The 20603-nt window shown below is 53.9% G+C and overlaps 7 protein-coding genes across 7 annotated transcripts; 2 read left to right on the forward strand and 5 right to left on the reverse strand.

The window, feature by feature from the left end:
- Nucleotides 1–340: 340 nt before the first annotated feature.
- Nucleotides 341–3886, reverse strand: J4E79_002672 (uncharacterized protein; the record flags this gene model as incomplete). Its single annotated transcript, XM_049351570.1, has 1 exon — nucleotides 341–3886. One exon carries the CDS (start codon nucleotides 3884–3886, stop codon nucleotides 341–343), a length of 3546 nt encoding a protein of 1181 aa, XP_049214208.1.
- A 1086-nt stretch (nucleotides 3887–4972) lies between these two features.
- Nucleotides 4973–7341, reverse strand: J4E79_002673 (uncharacterized protein; the record flags this gene model as incomplete). Its single annotated transcript, XM_049351571.1, has 4 exons — nucleotides 4973–5054; nucleotides 5128–6025; nucleotides 6099–6735; nucleotides 6826–7341. The coding sequence occupies 4 exons, from the start codon at nucleotides 7339–7341 to the stop codon at nucleotides 4973–4975; spliced, it is 2133 nt and encodes a 710-aa protein (XP_049214209.1).
- Nucleotides 7342–7863: 522 nt separating this feature from the next.
- Nucleotides 7864–11629, reverse strand: J4E79_002674 (uncharacterized protein; the record flags this gene model as incomplete). The annotated part of the gene is made up of 3 exons (XM_049351572.1): nucleotides 7864–10091; nucleotides 10376–11189; nucleotides 11273–11629. The coding sequence occupies 3 exons, from the start codon at nucleotides 11627–11629 to the stop codon at nucleotides 7864–7866; spliced, it is 3399 nt and encodes a 1132-aa protein (XP_049214210.1).
- A 220-nt stretch (nucleotides 11630–11849) lies between these two features.
- J4E79_002675 (uncharacterized protein) lies at nucleotides 11850–13765 on the reverse strand (the record flags this gene model as incomplete). The annotated part of the gene is made up of 3 exons (XM_049351573.1): nucleotides 11850–12948; nucleotides 13001–13289; nucleotides 13351–13765. The coding sequence occupies 3 exons, from the start codon at nucleotides 13763–13765 to the stop codon at nucleotides 11850–11852; spliced, it is 1803 nt and encodes a 600-aa protein (XP_049214211.1).
- A 251-nt stretch (nucleotides 13766–14016) lies between these two features.
- J4E79_002676 (uncharacterized protein) lies at nucleotides 14017–15917 on the forward strand (the record flags this gene model as incomplete). Its single annotated transcript, XM_049351574.1, has 5 exons — nucleotides 14017–14043; nucleotides 14395–14413; nucleotides 14472–14628; nucleotides 14675–15653; nucleotides 15705–15917. 5 exons carry the CDS (start codon nucleotides 14017–14019, stop codon nucleotides 15915–15917), a joined length of 1395 nt encoding a protein of 464 aa, XP_049214212.1.
- A 483-nt stretch (nucleotides 15918–16400) lies between these two features.
- J4E79_002677 (uncharacterized protein) lies at nucleotides 16401–19370 on the forward strand (the record flags this gene model as incomplete). The annotated part of the gene is made up of 2 exons (XM_049351575.1): nucleotides 16401–16976; nucleotides 17022–19370. 2 exons carry the CDS (start codon nucleotides 16401–16403, stop codon nucleotides 19368–19370), a joined length of 2925 nt encoding a protein of 974 aa, XP_049214213.1.
- A 168-nt stretch (nucleotides 19371–19538) lies between these two features.
- On the reverse strand, nucleotides 19539–20520 carry J4E79_002678 (uncharacterized protein; the record flags this gene model as incomplete). Its single annotated transcript, XM_049351576.1, has 2 exons — nucleotides 19539–20430; nucleotides 20486–20520. The coding sequence occupies 2 exons, from the start codon at nucleotides 20518–20520 to the stop codon at nucleotides 19539–19541; spliced, it is 927 nt and encodes a 308-aa protein (XP_049214214.1).
- Nucleotides 20521–20603: the final 83 nt, after the last annotated feature.

Genomic DNA, 20603 nt, shown 5'->3' on the forward strand with positions numbered 1-20603 from the left:
GAGTCAAGGTCTCAAACCGGGAGGACTAAGACAAGAGTAAAAAGCTAGCTACAAGAAAGGAAACGTATACAAAACAAAGTACAACAAAAAACGATGCAGCGAATGCAGACCCATGGGTATCGTCGCGATAAACACCAAATCAAAACCAAGCCAACCCAAGAACTCCAATGCTCAAAACGTGATGAGAGCCAAAATAAACGCCCAGTACCCAAGATGCATCTTCCCATGCTCTCGAGTTGTCGCTGAAAAACCAAATGCGCAACACCGTGTCGTGTGGAATCGTAAATGCGAAGTCGTGTCTTTTGCTTCCTCTCCTTCTGGTCGATAGAGTGTTTTAGAATTATACCGCAATGAAGGACAAGTCGTCGTAATCATCGGACAGCATGGACAGGTGGACGAAGTCCTCCTCGGCTTGCTCCAAAGCCACCTTATGACTGTGTGCGCGCTCCTCCCAGCCTAGGCTGATGCCACTGAGTTCGATAGCCGACATCTTAGGTCGGCCAGTACCATGTGCGTTCGAGATTTGATATGTTGGGTTCTCCTCGAGCACTGGGCTTGATGGCTCAAAAACGAGGAATTCATCATCGTCATCGAGGTAAAGCCTCTCATAGAATTTCCTCCAATTTCTGTCGACATGCTTGTAGGTGTCCAGACTGATCAACGTCTGGCGCACGTTCCATTTGAATGCCCAGCTGTTTTCGCGCTTGCGCAGCCAATGGTTCTCATTGTCGAGGGCTTCGAGCATAGTCCTGAGCTTGCTGGGATGAGCGAGCGGGTCATCCTCTTCCCGAGGTTGCTCGACTGGAGCGGCAATGGTCTCCATGGCGTGTCCTGCGTCGTTTTGCGCATGCTCGTCGGCATTGGCCAGGCGCTCTCTCAAAACCTCAATCTCCATCATCTGGGATCGATTCAGAGCCTGAAGATCCATGATCTTATCATGACGTGTCGTGAGCTCTTCTTGGAGAGCCTCGAGACCTTCGGTCTTGCTGGTAGCGTCCTTGATCTTGGCCATCAAGTGCTCAATCTCCAGTTCTTTGGTGGCAATGACTTGCTCTCGCTCGTGAATCTTCAGAACTGTGGCACGATGCTCGACGGTAAGAGTTTGTAACTGGCGCACAGCCTCGTCGTCCTTCTTCCGTCCCGCCTCAACCTCCTTCGCCTTCTGAGCCCAGGGCGTAGGTCCGTGCTCGATCTCGATGGCTTTTGATAGTATGCCGGCTTGGTCGGCCCAGGAATTCAGATGATAAGTGATGGTGTTCAGGTGGGCAAACATGAAAGCATAATTCTGATCGACATCGAGATTATCGATGTTATCTTTGATCGCGCGGAGCTCAAGAGCGGGGACTGGCTCGGTGTCGGATAGGCTGGTGCACTTCGCAACCTCCTCGATCAGGCTGCGAACGAAAGCGGCGAGGGTTCCAGCAGCTGATGCCAGCTTTTCGTCATATCTGAAAGCGTCCTCGAAATCAGATGGTCGTTCCGGATACATATGATCCTGAACCAGAGCCTTCAGAGTCCGTTGCAACCTGGCCGCAGCCGTGGATGTAGCCTGCAAAGTATCGACTGGCTCGTTGAAATGAATGAGCATCTTTGCGCACTCTTCGCGTATGCTCTCGGGCACTTTCTCTAGGACGAAGTGTGCCAGATCGTAAATATAGAGGATGTAGTTTATCCTCGCGTGGAGCGAAGTCGCTATGGAGAGGAATTCTCCCTCTGGTCGTGCAGCAAGGACCTCTTGGTGGCTTGACAGAATTGCTTCATGTGTCTTGGTCGATCGCTCCAAGGACCCAGCAAATTCTTCAAAGTTGAGTGTGTCTGCTTTGAGAGCGTTGAGGCCTTGATCAAGAACCTGCTCTACCGAGATCAATTCTTGGTACGTCGGGCCAAAATTGGCGAATTCGGGAAGTGATAAGCCACGAATGGCAGACCAGAGACGGTTGCTTCCGTCTTTGAGGACCTCCAGGTGAACGATGGACTCTTCACAGACGAGTCTGGAGACGGCATCGTCCAATCGACCGCCATTGCTCATGTGACGACAGGTGCTCCTCAACACATTGACAAGCAGCTTGGATTTCCCAGCGATCCTTTCTGTTGCGAGGTAGGCTTGGAGAGACTCGCTTCGAGTGAACTCCTTGGACTCTGTCTCGTTCCAAATCTCGAGCTTTTCAGCAAGCTGATCTGCCTTGAGCGATACCAGCGAAGACTCAATCTCTCGTGTGGTCGACAACACAGTGGCTGCACGAAGTTGGCGGTTAAGGTCCATCACTTCGTTGAAGCGACCGGTGGTATCCTTGACTTGGGCTTCCGTCATAGTCTTGGAAGACTCAGCGTCGGCCATTTTGGTTTGTAGGTCCATGACGAGGTCTCGGAATTTGGAGATCAGAGACTCTTGGTCGGCGATGATGTGGGTCTGTTCGGTAATCTGGCGTACTTGCTCAGCGAGCTCGTTGTTCTTAGCGTCAAGCTCTGCAAGCATGTCCTCTTCTTGCTCAAGGTGTTGAGCTTCTAGCTCGTCGTTGAGTTCCCGTAGGTTCTCAAGATCTTGTACGACCAGATCCTGCTCCGCGATTCTATCCTGGAGATTCTGGTTTTGTTGGGTCAACTCTTCGACCATCTCCTCCCATTCATTGGCGGCGTCCAACTGTTGCTTAAGGTGGTCCACAAGGTTTTCGGATACAGAGAGACGTTCTTGTAGATTGGCGTTGTCTTGTCGGTAGTACTCAAGCTGTGCGACGTCGCCCTCGAGCCCGAGAATGTGTGCCTTGAAGTCTTGTTCCCGCTCCTCTGTCATCTCCTTCAGGGTGATCAACGCCTGTCGCATGCGATCATTCTCGTGTTGGAGACGGTAGTATCCAGCCTCTTGCTTCTGATCCTCTGACATTTCTGTTGTGAAGAGGTCGGCCTCATCGCGAAGAATGTCCAGCTCCAGCGTCTGCTCTTCCAGGCGCTTGCGCAACGACTCGATCTCTGCCTCGGCTTGATCCGCTCTCTCCTCGGCCATCTCCTTGTCCACCAAGGCATCCTCTAAGTCCACCTCGTGGTCCTGGTGTGATCTGTTGAGAGCCTGTTGTTCCAATTGAAGTGTGTTGACACGGTCCTTCAATTCTTGAATCTCGGTATATTGAGCTTGACACTTGTTCTGGAGCCGCTGGATGATGCCGCTGTAGCGCTCTTTCTCGTCGCGAACCTGAGCATACTCTCTCAGGCGCTCTTGGTCTTCCGCGTGTTGCTTCTCGAGATGCCTAATCTTGGTGTGCAGATTGTCGACGTTGTTATCCCGACTTGCTTTGCCAGCATTGCTTGTGACTGAAGATGCAAGACTCGGTCTTGAGGTTGATGGTGTAGGACGAGAGGGTTCGGGACGAGAAGGTTCTGGGCGGGAGGATTCGGGTCGAGAGAATGGGGCGCGAGATGATTCAGCGGCAGAGTTGCTTGACGTGCTCGCCACGCTGGCCTTTCGGACTGGGCCACGCGAAGGCGGTTGTGATGTTGAGGGAGCTGCCACTGACTGCCGCTTGCTCAATGTGGTTGTCCTTGTAGTGGTTGTAGGCTTAGGGGCAACCACGCTTGATGGGCGGGCTCTGGGTGTGGTGGGTGGTGCCTTTGTTTTGGAGACCGCTCGTGGAGTAGGAGGAGCCGGTGCGGGGGCTGCCTCAGAGAGGATGCTGACAATGCTAGTGTCGCGGATGAACAGCCCGTGGAGAGGTGCGCAAGTGAAGTAACGCTCTCCGCGTACGGAGCCATCGTTCTTGCCATCAGCAGTTGGGAGTTCTATTCCCACAAATCGCCCCTCTGAGACGTGAATGGGGCCTAGGTAGCGGACGATGCCGTCTACACCGCCAGAAGTCTCGACCGTCTGGCCGAGCTTGAGATTGAGGGTAGTCATGGCTACTGGAGACTACCCAGGAGCAATGCTGAGAGTGTGGAGAGAAGCAGTGGCAGACAGCGTGGTGACTGAGTGCAGTGTGGTTACCTGACGCGACGCGTCGAGAAGCAGCTGCGCGTGAGGGGGAGAGCAATTGCGAACAATTGACTCAGCTGAAGTGTGAAGAGTGCAGAGCAGAAGAAGAAGCAGATACGCAACAAAGCAGTAGCAGCGGCTTGAGAGTGTTGTGGTTGTGGAAAGTGGCATGGGGCAGCTGCAGAAAGTGTGGTGTACAGGTGAGAAGGGAGGAGCGAGGTGGCCGGCTTTTACGTGAGGGCTGGCTTGGCGCGGCGATGGCTCGGATCAAGGCGCTAAACCTCGGACGCGTCTCGGATGAGCTGGTGTTCGCGCTAATGGACCCTGACCCACGGGAGCACCCGACGCTAGCCCATCTGAGCGCGTTTGAGCGCGCTCAACCGCGACTTTCGTTTTAACATGACGCCCATGAGGCCACTTTCGCCCTTTCCCAGCCACCCAATACACAGATGGGGTAAGCCTTGAGGCAGTTTCCTGCCGGACATCCGCAACCACGCCCCTCGACGCGTCTGAGTTTTGCTCCCGCGTACATTCCGTGCCACGCCTCTTGCGATGTGTAGTATATGATGATGTTGTCTATGGGAGCTGTTCCTTACACATTTGATGTTCCTCTATGGCTATACTGCCACCTGCTTATTGTATTTCTGAGTGTTCATGCGCGTCGTGCGCCCAAATGTGCAAGATGCCTTCTACATGCGCGCGCTGCATCACTCTCAAGCTACTGCTGCCGCCTTCTGCATCAACATCGCAGATGCAAAGCCCTTAGTATCGTTCATGTCACCGCCATTTATGCACTATTCGCATATAGATGCATGCGTATCTGATCAGCATTAGATGTGTGTATGCATTATCTCGTGGTATATCACGCGGTGAGCTTACGAAGCTATGCCCTCTTGTTGCAGTGCGCGATCTCATACATTCCATGCTAGATATGATATAACTACGCATAGATCTGCGGCTACCACATACCAGCGCCCATTGAACTTATCGGACCACGTTCATCCACATCCGTTACCGCGAAGCTTCCAACTCCCTGATCCTTTGCTCGATGTCCGGAACAGCTCTGAGCTGCAGGTCGATGTCTTCCTTCTCACTACCAAAGTGTTAGCGCGCATTCTCGCATACTCCAAAAAGCTCACAAACAACGCAAATGGAAAGGAACTTACTCTTCAAGTACCGCCCTCCTCTCCGCATCCAACCCTCCAAAGTAGAATCCACCTTGGCCGTCGAACTGCAAAATCCTAGTATGGTACCTCCAAAGACTTCTCCGGTGACTGACTGTCATGAGGGTGATACCCAGTCTCTTCGCTTCTTCATACATCACTCTTTCTACCTCCAGTGTAACAGAACTTGTGCATTCGTCCAAGATGGCGTACCGAGGCTTATGGTAGAAAAGCCGCGCCATGGCGACGCGTTGCTGGAGACCACCGGAAAGCACGTCTTCCCATTGTGCTTCGGCGTCGAAGCCGCCGGGGCGGTCGATGAGAGATTCTAGGTTCAGGGTCTCGAGGATCGAAAGGATATCGTTGTCGGTAATGGATTTGGAGTGCATGTCGTGTAGCGAGTCTGGGTATATAATCTGTTGGCGTAGCGTTCCGCGTGAGAGGTATGGACGTTGCGGGATGTAGAAGATGTCTTCGAACGGTGGCTTTCGTACTTTGCCGCCGTATACGGGCCAGAGGCCGCCTAGGATGCGGAACAGACTGCTCTTGCCGCAGCCGTTAGGTCCCACGATGAGGAGATGGTCTCCTGGCTTCACGCTGAAGGAGAGCTTGCGCACGAGTACATCGCCGTTTGGAGATACTATAGGCACGTCGATGAACTCTATATCCGTGCCTTCGGTTACGGTGCCGCGACCGCGTAGAACGGATGCGTTCTCCTCGGTGTCGGCGGATGAAACGAGCTTCTTCTCGAAATGGCCAGCTTGTATGTCGTCGATTACGTCGAGGAGGGTTGACACGCGTGAAGTGTAGCCGGCGAGCTCGGTAATCTCCTTGTACGAGAACATGACGCGACCGAAAGCGTCGCTAGACATGAGGAGCATTCGCCGGTTGGTGACGAAGCCTGTTGTGGAAACACTTGTCAGTAATCGTCCTCCTCGCAAATAAAACAAGCACTGCGGATTTTGAGTACTCACTTTCCGTCCGGTCTCCCATAGTCATGCCGCCTGTGCCTGGAACCTTGAAGAACACTGGCACACTGCATAGCAGCAATCCCAGCGCACCCCAAAAGTACTTTATCACAAAGTCCTCCATGACTCCGTGGTAGAATCTCCTCCTCAATATGCGATTGACATGCTTGATCAGCGTGAAGTATCCCTTATCCAAGGTATCCTTCTCTGCCTCATGTCCCGCATACAGTGCCACCTCCTCGCTCCAATCGATCAACCGCGAGTGCTGAAACCTGAATTCGCCCTCTAACCTCGCTTCATCTGCTACGTATTTGCCAAAGGGTGGGGTAAGCGCCCTCATGACGTTGGCCGAGATCTGAACCAGCAGGCTCATGAAGAACAGCCCTTCGCCACCGACGCTGCGCGAGAGCGAGTAGTTGTAGATTATAATGTCCAGAACCGGTTTCGCAAGATTCGAATAGAGTTCGGCGAGCGAATTGGAGAACTTGGAGACGTCGACGGTTATGAGTTGGTCGGCGTTTGCGATGCGATCGTCAAGGGCGGAAAGCGTGTAGAAGGTCATCTGTGAGAGGTATTTGGAGTGGATGTGATTCGTGAGGCGCGTGCGATATTGGAGGGAGAGTTTGCACTGGTGGTACGAGAGCTGGGTCTGTTAGCACGTCTTCGGTTCCTCATGGGCAACTGCGGCCTTGCCGTCTCGCTCTCTGGTAGTGGGATAGGAAGTTCAACATACCATACTGTTCGTGAAAGTCGCTGGCACGGCCACGACCATCCACCAGACCAGTCCCAGGAGAAACTCCCTTCCTTTCCCTCGCACAAGCGCGCTAACCAGTCTTCCGTCCAACTCCGCGACGTACAAACTGATCATCGTCCTCAATACCAGAAACACACTGTGTCCGATCAAGAGCCTGAACTCTTTGCTTTTCCACCCAGGTATACATATCTTCAAAAGCCTCAGCAGGTTCTTGAAGAATTCCCTATTCAGCTCTACCTTCTTTCTCCCCGTTGCTTCACCCTCGCCTGCTGTTGTCTTGTCCGCTGTTTTGGAGGCACGCCGTATGGACGCGGCCTTTTGCTCGGCGATCGCATTCCGTATGCGGTTTATGAGGGCGACGAAGAGAGTGAGGTAGACGGCGCGTGATATGCGTGTTCGGTGCTCCAGGTACAGGCGTGTGAGGTCGTTGACTATGGCTTTGGCAGACGCGCTGGTGAGGCGATGGGAAGAGAGCGGTTTCGAAAAGACAGCCATGGCTATCGTAGACGAGGCATTGGTCTTATGCGAGAGGTCGACGCTGTGCGGAGAGCGTGGCGCAGTGGGTTGTGGTGCTTAGTACATACGCAGTGGTGTGGAACGCGTAGTCTCGTAGTTTAGCTGATCACATGTGCCGTTGCGACAGGCTTCCAGAGTGCGGTATCGTGCGTGCCGGCTGTGATGTTTGGTAGATCAGCACGTCGCAGAAGGTGTCGCCGTGCAAGCCTCACCTGCGACATGTGAACGAATGCCTCGGCTTCCCCACAAACCGACTAACCGCATCGGGACTTAAGCTGGGGAAAGCTTTCACATGAACGAATGGAGCACATGCATTACAATGATGGACTGGATTTTGCAGCTCATTTTGTATGCCACGAAACAAAACATCGACTTTAGTGATTTGTTCTTCAAACATAGAGCCTTCATTGAATGAGACCTGATGATCCGCCATTTCCCTAGCTGATGTACAAAACCCTTGATTCGAAAGCCCTTTGCAAACCTTGCATCACTCTTAGAGCACTACTTCGTATCCTTGAAATCACCCGTATGCTTCTTCGCCGTCTTCTCCGCTCCATACTCTGGAGCCACCTTTCCCGGTAGACCCTTGACGAATCCACCGATGTCGAGACCCTTCATCTTCTGCTGCGTGACTTGCATCCAGCTTTGCTCTTGCTTCTTCTCCACAGCCTGCTCCAGCTCCTCTTTCTCCTTCTCCTCGTTACCTTCCCCCTTGCTACCTTCATTCTTCGCCCTCTCCTCCTCTTCCTTCTTCTTCTCCTTTGCTAGATCAGCCTCTGCACGCTCGACTTCTTCGATGTCGACGTCTTCGAAGCCGATCTTGCGAAGTATCGAACCTGTGATGAAGCGGTATTGGAGGTGACCGTCCACAATGTCGCTGACGTCAACGTTCTGAACGCCATGTACGCCGACGACGGGCTGCAGACCCGCGACGCCAAGTTGCATAGAGGATGTGCGGTAGAGGAAGCCAAGGATGTAGTCGGACTTGGAGAAGACGTTGACACAACGACCACTCACTACAGAACGAATACGCCGCCAATCGGCAACGTCGGAAGGGCATGGAGCGCCGACGAGGACGACGTTCTCGACAAGACCAAAAGCTTTGCGCTCAGCCAGCTTCTCAAGGCAGGAAAAGATCAGGCGTGCGCCGAGAGAGTAGCCAACAAGAGTGACCGGTCGTTCGCCTTGGACTTTATTGATCAGTGCATCTGCGAGAACCTCACCAGCCTTCTCGGCGCGATATTTGGCTTTCGAAAACGGGTTGTCCAGCAAAGTCGCAATTTTCAGCAAGCCCAGTGGCCACATTGCAGCCGTCATCGCAGCGAAGACAGTCTGCTCGATGATCTTCTTCTTTGCGTAGCCCCAAGCAGCACTAGTCACGAATGTCTCGAGACTGTGTCCGAGTTTGAGAAGGGCTTCAAGCTCCCAACGAAGTGCGAAGCCTTCTGTCCCTGTACTGATGTATCTCCATGGCTTTGACACCTCTTCAGGGTCGCGGAGCCAACCAGAGACGGCGATCGCGACACGTAGGCGACGAGACTCATTGTCTTGTTTCCTCGGGTCCTGAGTACGGTGGATTGGGATGAACGCGAAGTCTTCGACTTGTCGGGCGTAGTCGTCCATGGCTCGTCCAGTCATCTTCGCACCGTATGCACCGAACAACCCGCCCACAAGAACGGAAGAACCAGCAAGGGTACCTAGATACCCTGCAGCTGCAGTAGCACCCAGGCCGATTCCACCCATGACACTTCCAACGCCCGCCGCAAGGAGCGGCGCAGCAAGCCCGCCAGTGACACCAATCAACGCGGCACCAGCGACGCCAGCAAGGCCGACCTTCCATCTACGAGCATTCTGCGATTTCTCGGCCGCTTCCTTGGTCTCAGCATCAGCATTCAGCTGCTGAGACGCTGCCTCTAGGAGTCCCTGGGCAACCGTCTCTTCATCTTTCTTCAGGACGGCTCTACTCAGCCCGAGAGAACTTGTGAGGTAGAGGTTTAGGACGCGAGAATGTGCCGAGTAGTGCTCCAGGCTCAGAAGTATGAGCACCAGCGAATGTAGTATGAGTGCTCGTTTACTCTCTTCCAATTGAGTGAGAGCATTGGGAACAGGAGGGTAGAGTTCGTTGAACATTTTGTCCTCATCTTCATCCTTCTCATCGAGCTTCTTAATACTCTTTAAACTTGTCTCGGATTTCTTCGTGATTTGTTTGACTTCCTTGCCTTCGACTTGTCGTGTCTGCTCTTTGGCCTTTTCTTTCGAGTTGACTACCTCGCCGATTCTGCTGATGACGCTACCTCGCCAACCATCAAAATACTTCAACATCTCCTGCTTCAGCTCTTGCACTTCAGGCTGTACGAGCTCTTTCCTCGCATCTTCTTCACGTGCCTGCCTCTCTTTCTTGATCTTGTCTTCTTTGGCAACATCGACATCGTCGAGGTTGGAGGGCGCGTCTTGCAGTATTTCTTCCTCTGATTTGGCGGTCTTTGAGTCGATTGGAAATTCCTCCGCGGTATAGGTATCGACCAGCGACTGTCGCATAGATGCTGTGATAGTTGCGATCAAGAAGGTCAGATCCGCGCATTGATCTGCGTCGAGAAGCGTGGTGAGCGATGTTTCGTCCTTGTCCTCGGACTTGGAATGACCCAAGGAGGTCAACTTAGACGCCCAACCCGACATGTTTGTGAGAAACCAGGCTTTGAAGTTGGTGTTGGGGTTGTGCAGTGGTACACCTACATGAACTCAGCAGGGTAAGGTGTCGCTGCTTGAGTATGACGTATAGTGGGGCAGGAGCTGCGAACGGTCCAGTGTCATACTAACGTCGAGGATCAGCCGGACTTCCGCTGTCCGAACTAGAGTTCCCTTGCATTACAGGCTGCTCTAGATGACCTATGTAAACATCACCTGATAGAGAAGAGCATAAACGCTCATACGCAGCAACACCGCAAATCTGATACACACTCACATATAACGTTCATTATCCACGAGTTTCCAATGCAATTACCATCTTACGAACCTACTCTACCGGTAGGTATCGGCGGCGCATTCCTTCCTCCCACTGGAAAGTTCCTCGCACTCAAAAACACGCCCTTGACAGCCCTGATGTCGTTCTTCAGCACCTCAATCTGATCATTCTGTGCAGTGCCATTCTGACCAGACCAGTTATAGGTCGCTCCATAGCGGCCCATGCCAGGGTAGTATTGGTTTTGGTAGTCCATCTCGGTCAGATATGAAGTCAAATCTGACACCTTCGTCCGCAATCCATCCCTTGATTTGCCGTCGTTGGTACGGTTCGTGTCGAGCTCTTCAAGATGTGATTTTATGATCTTGAGGCGGTTTTCGTGCGCTGTCACGGTGGGGTGTGGGTCTGTAGAGGTAGACGGTCGGCGGGAGAGGTTTGGTGTGGTTTGGGTGCCGTAGTCGCGATGGTAAAGCTCGGTAGGATCCGAGTCTGCCTCTGAGACATCATCTGCAGCATCGGTAACTGCCTTTACTTTGCTAGCAGGATCCACGGATACAGCCTTCTCCAGTCTTGAGTTCAGCTCCTTCAACTGTTCGTGCGTATGCGATGCGAAATCTTGTCTTGATTCGGCGAGGGTGTGTGTCATGGGCGCAATGATCCACCTTGAAAGCCCGTATATGCTCGCCATCAAACCTCCCGTTACGTATGCGGTTGTTACGAGGCGCTGAGTGGTTATGAGTGGTGGTGGCTTTTCGGTGTTCGCGAGGAACTCTGGGTAGGTGACGATCGGGGGTATTTCGCGGGGCTGAATGATGACTTCGCGAGGCTGAGACGTGACTTCGGGTGCTGAGGTCGGCTTTAGCGGTGTCTGTACGCGTCAGTGTCTTTCTTCTGTGATACTGTCGATGGCCTGGGCTTCAAGCGCTTCACGAGTAGGGTTTCTGCACTCACTTCTGACCACGCCCGTTCTCCAACTGCTTCGAGCTCTGTATTTGTGCTCTCTTGTGGCTCTTGACCTAGCAGAGTCTCGATGTCCTCAGGGCGCACACCCTTTGACTGCAGGAACGCGACCTTCTTCTCTCGCGGCGCATCGCGGATTGTGTCATCCTCGAGAAAGCGCGATGCTTGGTCTAGTAGTTCCGAGCTTTCTGATGGTTGCTCTTCCTTATCATCTTTCTCAACGTCGTCTTCGGTTGGTGTCGGGGCTTCGACAGCGTGTTGCGCGCGTGCTTCTTCGGGCTCGGATGACGCTGCAGCGCTATCGGCGGAGGCACGTTGCCATTCGGGTATGGCGGGCTTATTGGCCATGTTGTATAAATTGCGGAATCGCTTTGAAATGGTATGAGATGTTGTGGACGCGAGATGAAGGCAGGGGCGGTATCGAGCGTGATGATGGGTCGCCCGGGAAAGATGGCTGGACCGAGGCAAGAGCCCCAGATTCCGCCTTTCCTCTTTAGTCACGCATTGAGCATCGGCATCTTTTGAACACTCGAATCACCTCTTGATCTGCTATCTTATATTTACATTTCTAGAAACCCGTCTCAGTGTTTCCCTCGCCCATACTCTTGCTGCCCGAGCTGCCACTCTGGATCGCTCCCAAAATGCCATCAATGTACCCTGCGCCAGACCATTTCTGGTGTGTGAGCACATCGCAACCCAGCTCCTTCTCCCTTGCTTGTACTAGCTTGACGTACGCAAGCATACCCTCATCCTTGAACGCCCTGCTTAATTCGCAGGTAATCGTGGCAGTGGAGTGTACTCCGGCAAGCGAGATGAGCTGGAAGACGAATCCGTGTTTCGCCAGATCCCAGACAAATGACTTGAGCGCTTCTTCGGAGAAGCCTTGGCCCATCCAGTTGAAGCTGGGAGAGAGGTTGTACACGAACTTCTTGTCGGGGTGAACCGCGCGAATCTCGCCGGCGAACCTGGCTGCCTCTTGGACATTCGGATCGCCCGTCTCGACCCAGAGAAGATCTGCGTACGGAGCGTATTCTTTACCGCGCTTGGTCGCGGCAGCGACGCCGGCCTTGTAGTGGTAGAAGCCCTCACGTGTACGGGGGATATCCCAATTGAAGTACACGGGTGTTTTGGTGTACTTCTCGGCAACTTTCCGGCGCTTGAGAAGAGAGTAGTCCGGGTTCTGCTTCGTCTCGTTGAGGTATGAATCAATGGTTGATTGAGATGCACTCTCTTTCTCGAGGTGCTGGACCACGGCTTCGTCGAAGGTTACGAGCTTGTGTTTCTTCACCCACGCTGCCTCGTATTGGTCGATTTCCTTGCCTGGTGCGCCAGCTGCCTCCATGTTCTGCAGTGTTTCGGCCAGGGGCTCGGAGTCTTCCGTGACGCCCTTGATGAACTCGTGATCTCGCACATCGACCGCACTGGAGATGAGCTTGCCGCTCTCTGAATCAGTGCGCGCAATAACGAGGTTCTCGCAGCCCATCATGTCCCATTGGAATCGTGCGGCTACCAGGCGGTTGATGTGGTCGCCGACTGGTACGAGGACCTTGCCTGCAAGATGCCCGCACTTCTTTCCGCCGTGGAGTTGATCTTCGAAATGCACACCTGCGGCTCCGTTCTCGGCGAACAGCTTCGCCAGCTTGATTACGGCAGAGAGACCTCCGTGGCTGTTACATGTTAGCTTCATGGTAACGTACCTCGCGGGTCGTCTAAACGTACCCAGTGTCACCATCAGCAATGATTGGCCTCATGTAGTCCAGGTAAGGTGTCTTTGCCCTCTCCTCTGCACTCATCTTCCTCCTTGCATCCCAATTCTTGCGGTCGTGTAGTTGTTGAGCCTTGAACAGCCGCTGGACTTGGTTCGGTACGGTATTATACGGGTAGTCGCCAAAATCGGCGGAGACTTCGTTCGTGGAGGTCAAGACGGAGGAGCACGCCCATCCGGAAACGTAGAGGACTTCTTGGTTCGCAGCTTGTTGGGACATTTGGATGGGGTCAATTGCGCCCACTGGGGTTTGAAAACACATGATCAGCCATTGTACTATCTATGCAGGCTAGGATAAACGCACTGGTGTGTACGGGCTCGCCCTTGGCTGCCCTCTCTTCGAGAAGGTTGAACAGCTTCCGTGCCATTAGCGAGCTGGGGTATGACTGCTGGAGCGCCCCCCGCTTGCTCACGACATCCTCCGCAGAGTAGGGGCGCTTGATGCCCTTATACCGCGGTGACGACCACCAGTCCTTGACGGCTTGTACCTGCTCCTCGAAGAGCGCATCCTCCGCCTGGCCCGCTTTCGAAGCTTCGGGGAGAAGCTGGAAGGAATCGCCAGGGAGCGCTGACGATACGGGAGGGTCTACATTCTTGAGCGTCGAGCTCGACATGCGAATTGCCGTGGCAGAGAGTGGGCGTAGGAGTTGTGGTGTTCGGCTCGCTATCCTCGATGGTCGGCCCTGGCGCGCGATGGAGCGCGATGCTGTGCGTAGCATTGTGGAGGTGTATGTGTGGATGAGACTCCAGCCAGCAGAATCTCTCTGTATACCTTAGTAGGCTGGCGGCGGAGAGTCAGTTGGTAATCAGGCACGGAAAAGTATCCGTAAATCGCAGGGGATCAGGTGACGACGTTCGCCACAGACGCCTTTTTCAATTCTGACCTAATTCTTCTTCGCACAGGCAGATAGCGATGGGTCGCATGAAAATGTGCGTCCGGCGTCGTGTTTGCGGTAACGTTTCTCCAGGGATGCGCGTGGCCGACGTCACTACCGAGGTATGTAGCCCACGTCTAGCCGTCCAGCTGCCCCTCGGTCCATCATTCGACGCAGCACTCGCATCAACGGACCACGCGTGCCTGGCGCATCGTAGCTGCATTACCGAGAGTTGCCGTCAACATTTCTCTGCTAGTTGCTCGTGAAGTTTGTAACGCTATCATCGTGTTCTTGTGTTCTGCATTCCGTGTGTTGAAGAGTGATACTCCCATCCCCCGCATCTACCCCACGTAAAGCTAGCTATGGCATTGAGTGCACGATCAGCTTCCCGAGCTCTACGGGCCGCCAAGGTGAGCTTCAAAAGTTATGCGACGGCATGGACAAGACATTGAGAGCTGACAAACGCTTTACAGGCGCGTCCTTTTGTTTCTGGTATGCCATTGGGTCACCCACTTCAATCGTCATTGTTCTAACGCGTTGATCGCTGCAGTGCAAGCATGTAGCTACTCTTCCTCCTCAGAGCCGGATCTCAAGGAGACATTCAAAAAGGTTCTGCCTGCGAAGCGTGAGCTCCTGAAGAAGGTCAAGTCACACGCCGACAAGAAGCTCGGCGATGTCAAGGTTGAGAATGCGCTCGGTGGCATGAGGTATGAGCCTAGGATATAACTAGAAGCGTGCTCTGACAGTATGAAGGGGTCTTAAGGCCATGGTTTGGGAAGGCTCAGTTCTCGATGCGAACGAGGGCATTCGATTCCACGGCAAGACCATCAAAGACTGCCAGAAGGAGCTGCCCAAGGGCACTTCCGGCACTGAGATGCTTCCTGAGGCCATGTTCTGGTTGCTCCTCACAGGCGAAGTGCCATCAGTATCACAAACTCGCGCATTCTCGCGGGAGCTCGCCGAGAAGGGCCAGATTCCCAAGTTCGTCCAGAAGATGCTGGACGACTTCCCCAAAGATCTCCACCCGATGACACAGTTCGCATGCGCTGTCTCAGCATTGAACTATGAGTCCAAGTTCGCGAAAGCCTACGAGAAGGGTATCAACAAAGCCGACTACTGGGAGCCTACCTTCGACGACTGCATCAGCCTGCTCGCCAAACTGCCTACCATCGCCGCGAAGATCTACCAGAACGCATACCGTGGTGGAGGCGCTCTCCCGAACGAGATCGACCTGAACCAAGATTGGTCGTACAACTTCGCTGCCATGTTGGGCAAGCCAGGCAAGGAGAACGAGGGCTTCCAAGACCTCCTTCGGTTGTACCTTGCTCTGCACGGTGACCACGAGGGCGGTAACGTCTCGGCGCACGCAACACACTTGGTCGGATCTGCGCTCAGCGATCCTTTCCTGAGTTACAGTGCTGGTCTTCAAGGACTCGCAGGACCTCTGCACGGTCTGGCTGCGCAGGAGGTGCTGCGTTTCATCCTCGACATGCAGAAGGTCGTTGGTGAGAAGTTCACCGAGAAGGATGTGAACGAGTTCCTCTGGAGCGTTCTCAAGTCTGGACGTGTTATTCCTGGTTACGGACACGCCGTGCTCAGGAAGCCCGACCCGCGATTCGAAGCTCTCATGGACTTTGCCAACGCACGACCCGAGATTGCGGCAGACCCTGTTTACCAGCTGGTCAAGAAGAACTCGGAGGTTGCGCCGGATGTCCTCAAGGAGCACGGAAAGGTGAGATGGAATATCCCGATCAACTCAGATCATTGCTGACTTGTTTTGTAGACCAAGAACCCCTTCCCGAACGTCGACTCTTCGTCCGGTGTTCTCTTCCACCACTTCGGTTTCAAGGAGACGCTCTACTACACAGCGACTTTCGGTGTCAGCCGTGGTTTGGGCCCGCTCGCACAGCTGATTTGGGACAGGGCACTGGGTCTTCCCATCGAGCGGCCCAAGTCGATCAACCTGCAGGGCATACTGGACCAGGTCGGCGCATAAGCGTGAACGGTCATAGGCTTGTTGGAGAGGATGTGAAGTTAGAGGTGACGAACCAAACCGTTGAGAAATGTAGCCATGAATACAAACATCTATGCAAACAATATCCGAGTGGTTTGGTGAAGGGTGGATGATGCGCAATCAGAAGGCCCGCCTGGACGCAAGCGCGGGCGGGAGTCGACCCACGAGATCGGCACCTAGTCAGGGACGAGACGCCATCGCGCGCAAGCCAGCCGGGTGAAACATTCGCCTTGAACCACGACTCTCGCTGTATCCGCCGTGTCTTCTGTCCTACGTAGACATTCTTTACGTCCTCTTTACTCGATCCGTCACTCCCTCGTGATTGCCGATTTATCACATTCAATGCTAGCCTCAACATCATAGAGCTTCACGCTCGCGCCGTCATCGATAGCCTAGCCGTTTGAGCCGCGAACGACACAACACCGCCCACCTCTTCCTTTAAAGCAGGCCCCGGCGCCGACCAAGATGCCGCCCTACGAAGTTCACGAAATGCGCCGTGGCAAGTACGCCAAGCTCGACAACCCCGTCGACGACGATGTCGAGACCCCGACGCGCTTCTCCTCCGAATCCAACGGGACGCTAGAAGATCTCGAAGAACACGACCCACTCGCATTCGACAGCAAGATCAGGCGCAAGAAGAGCGCCGGCGATCTCAAGGTCCGGAAGGCGTCCTACAGAGACACCGAGGACGCAGCGCCATTCCCCATACAGCAAAGGAAGTCGCGGTGCGCGCCAGGACGGTGCTGCTGCTGGCTGCTAGTTTTCGTCGCCGCCACCGTCTTGATACTCGCCTCGGGTGGCATATGGGCATACAAGGTCTCGGTGCCTGAGGATGGGCTGAGTCCGCCGTGGTACCCCTCACCAAAGGGTGGCACCGACAAGGCATGGGAGGACAGCTACAAGAGGGCTGCGGACCTGGTCAAGCAGATGACGCTGCCTGAGAAGGTCAACATCACAACAGGCACGGGCTGGAGCATGGATCTCTGCGTCGGTCAGACTGGGCGCGTAGACAGGCTGAAGTTCCCCAGCTTGTGTCTACAGGTACGTACACTCCACATGTTGCCAGGACTAAACTAATGTGCTCAGGACGGCCCACTGGGTATTCGATTCGCCGACAACATCACCGCATTCCCTGCCGGTATCACCACCGGCGCGACCTGGTCCAAGGAACTCATGTACCTACGCGGAAAGGCCCACGGCCAAGAAGCACGCCTCAAGGGCGTCAACGTCCTGCTGGGTCCTGCCATGGGTCCTCTCGGGAGAATGCCAGCTGGTGGTCGCGTCTGGGAGGGTTTCGGTTCAGATCCCGTTCTCCAGGGCATTGCAGCTGCCCAAACCATCAAGGGCATCCAGGAGGAGGGCGTCATGGCTACCGCGAAGCATTATGTCGCCAACGAACAAGAGCACTTCAGACAAGCATGGGAGTGGGGCCTTCCGAACGCGATATCGAGCAACATCGACGACCGCACACTACACGAGATCTACGCATGGCCCTTCGCCGACTCTGTCAAAGCTGGAGTGACCAGCGTCATGTGTTCGTACAACCAGGTTAATTCAAGCTATGCCTGCCAAAACTCCAAGCTGCTCAACGGTGTCCTGAAGGATGAGCTTGGTTTCCAGGGCTTTATTCAGAGCGACTGGTTAGCACAGCGTTCAGGCGTGGCTAGTGCTCTTGCGGGCTTGGACATGACCATGCCTGGAGATGGCTTGAGATGGGCCAAGGGCAACAGCTTATGGGGCCCTGAGCTTACCCGTGCGGTTCTCAATGGAAGCGTGCCCATCGATCGTGTCGACGACATGGTTACTCGTATTGTGGCATCTTGGTATCAGGTTGGCCAGGACAAGTGGGAAAATGACGGACCAAACTTCTCTTCGTGGACCAACGACCGGGTCGGCAAGCTTCACGAGGGCAGCCCATCGGACCACGAAACAGGCATCGTAAATCAGTACGTCAACGCACAAGGAGAAGGGAAAGAAGCCCATGGACACCTAGTACGTCGCGTCGCAGCCGAAGGTACCGTCCTGGTGAAGAACGAGGGCAAGATGCTGCCTCTGGACCGAAAGGGCTGGAAGACTGGCGGCAAAGCCAAGACAAAGTTCCGCGTTGGTGTCTTTGGTGAAGATGCACGTCTCCCTCATGAGGGAATCAACCACTGCCCTGATCAGAGCTGCAACGAAGGTACATTGGCCTCGGGATGGGGTTCTGGCGCGGTCAACTTCTCGTATCTAGTGGAGCCCATGTCCGCTATTCGAGACGCGTTCGACAACGAGACTGTTTACGTCACCGATTGGCTAGAAAACAAGCTGCCTAGTCAGAAGGAGATTCTCGTCGATCAGGACCTCTGCATTGTCTTCGCCAACGCCGACGCCGGAGAGGGCTACCAGCACTATGAAGGCATTCGTGGTGACAGGAATGACCTTAACCTGCAAAAGGGCGGCGACAAACTAATTCAGGATGTTGCTAAAGATTGCGGAGAAGGCATGGGCGATGTTGTGGTTGTCATCCACACTGTTGGACCTGTAATCCTGGAGAATTTCATCGACATCATGAATGTCAGAGCCGTCATTATCGCCAATCTTCCCGGTACCGAATCTGGTAACGCCATCGTAGACGTACTCTTCGGTGACGTCAACCCATCTGGACGTCTACCTTACACAATCGCCAAGAAGGAGGACGACTACGGCCCAGGCAGCAAGATCAAGTATCTTCCCACCCCAAAGGACGGTCTGGCGCCTCAACAGGACTTCTCCGAAGGTCTTTACATTGACTACCGCTACTTCGACAAGAAGGACATCGCCCCACGATTCGAGTTTGGCTACGGTCTTTCGTACACCAACTTCAAGCTTTCCTCTCTCCTCATCGAAGAAAAGGCCGCTAAAACACCTCTTCCCAAGCCTCGACCTGACGGCCTGACTCCACCAAGCTATTCTACCGACCTACCAGATCCCAAATCTGTACTGTTCCCTGAGGGCTTCAACCAAGTCGAGCGATTCATCTACCCGTGGCTAGATTCCGTAAAGGGTATCAAGAAATCTGACCCCATGACCCCCGCACCACCATCACCTCTTAGCCAAGCAGGTGGTGGCCCAGGTGGCAACCCGGATCTCTACACCACACTCCTGACTGTATCAGCGTCACTAGAAAACGCCGGACCCGTCGACGGCGCATCAGTAGTGCAGCTCTACATTTCTTTCCCGCAAAACTACAAGGACCACGAGACGGGTGAGCCCGTCGACTTCCCCGTTCGCGTGCTGCGCGGCTTTGAGAAGATTCACCTTGAGAAGAACGCAGGCAAGCTGGTGCAGTTTGATGTGACGAGAAGGGATTTGAGTTATTGGGATGTCAAGAGGCAGAATTGGGTGCTGCCTAACGGCGAGTTTGGTGTTAGTGTGGGTTTCTCAAGCCGAGATCTGCCGCTGCAGGGGAAGTGGTGAGCTTGTATTTTCTTGGATAGAAGGGCAACTGGTCTGGTGTTAGGTGTTATATTTTGTTGGTTGCTGATATCCCATATATACAATCTATCTATTGCTGATCTTGCTCACGATGTAAACTACACTGCATCGCTGGCCCGTGACTACTGGGCTTCGCCTTCTTGGATAAGCTCATAGTTCACTCTTTCCCGAGCCATCTTGTCCTTCCATCGGCCTGCGTCCTCTGGCAAACAGAATCGTGCGCCACAGCTTTTTGCCACCGAACTCCATGTAATTCTTCTCTTTCATCGTAATGACATCCACATCCACGAACCCAGCTTCCGTGAAGAACTGCTTTACGCCATCGATAGTAAAGTGCGGAACCACTATCGAGGCATTCATCTTCTGGCGGAACTCAGGGTTACTCTCGCCAACATCATGCTTCTTCTCAGCATCATGGTGGTGATGATGCCCGTGGTGATGCCCATGTCCATGAGATCCAGAACCCTTCTCCTCCCCATGACCATGATGATGTCCATGACCATGAACAGCATGATTCCCCTCGCTTCCCTCAATCATACTCCCATTCTCCCCCGCCAAAATATCACCTCCCTCCAAAAAATCATTGATAACCAACACACCACCCGGCCTCAACCTCTCCTTCAACTGCCTTGCCGCAAACACCACATCCTCGAAATGATGGAATCCAAACCCCACAGTCGCGATGTCGAAGTTCCAAAACCTATCCCCGGAAAGCGACTCGGGGTCAGGATCAGACTTGTCGAAAAGGTCGCCGACAACGGCATTGACTACATCTTCGGAAATTCCGGCGTCGCGGGCGCGCGTGTTGTAGGTGGAGACCATGTTGGGTGATATGTCGATGCCTTGGGTGGAGGTGACGTAGGGTCCGAAGACGCGGGTCATGAGGCCGGTTCCGCATGCGTAGTCTAGAAGGCGGACTGGTTGAGTGGTGGAGTCTGTGAAGGGTATGCCTACCCATGATAGGTCGGAGCGGAGGGTGGTGGCTACTCGGTCGTTGACGACTTTGAACCAAGGCTTACTGTCGTAGGAGTCGGATATGGCACTGTGATACGTTTAGTATGGCTTTACGTTTCTGGATTTTAGGAGGTGTCGCATACTCGAAGTACCGGCGGTTGGCTTCCGCGTAGCTCATCTTGGATGGTGGGTTGGGGTGAGGGGTAGTTTTGGTCTTTTGAGAGTGGTGTTGTAGTCTTAATGGGTATGTAGGATGTTCGG

The sequence above is a fragment of the Alternaria viburni genome, assembly GCF_023758015.1.
Source record: "Alternaria viburni strain BMP 2772 chromosome Unknown scaffold_4, whole genome shotgun sequence".
Classification (NCBI taxonomy): Eukaryota; Fungi; Ascomycota; class Dothideomycetes; order Pleosporales; family Pleosporaceae; genus Alternaria; species Alternaria viburni.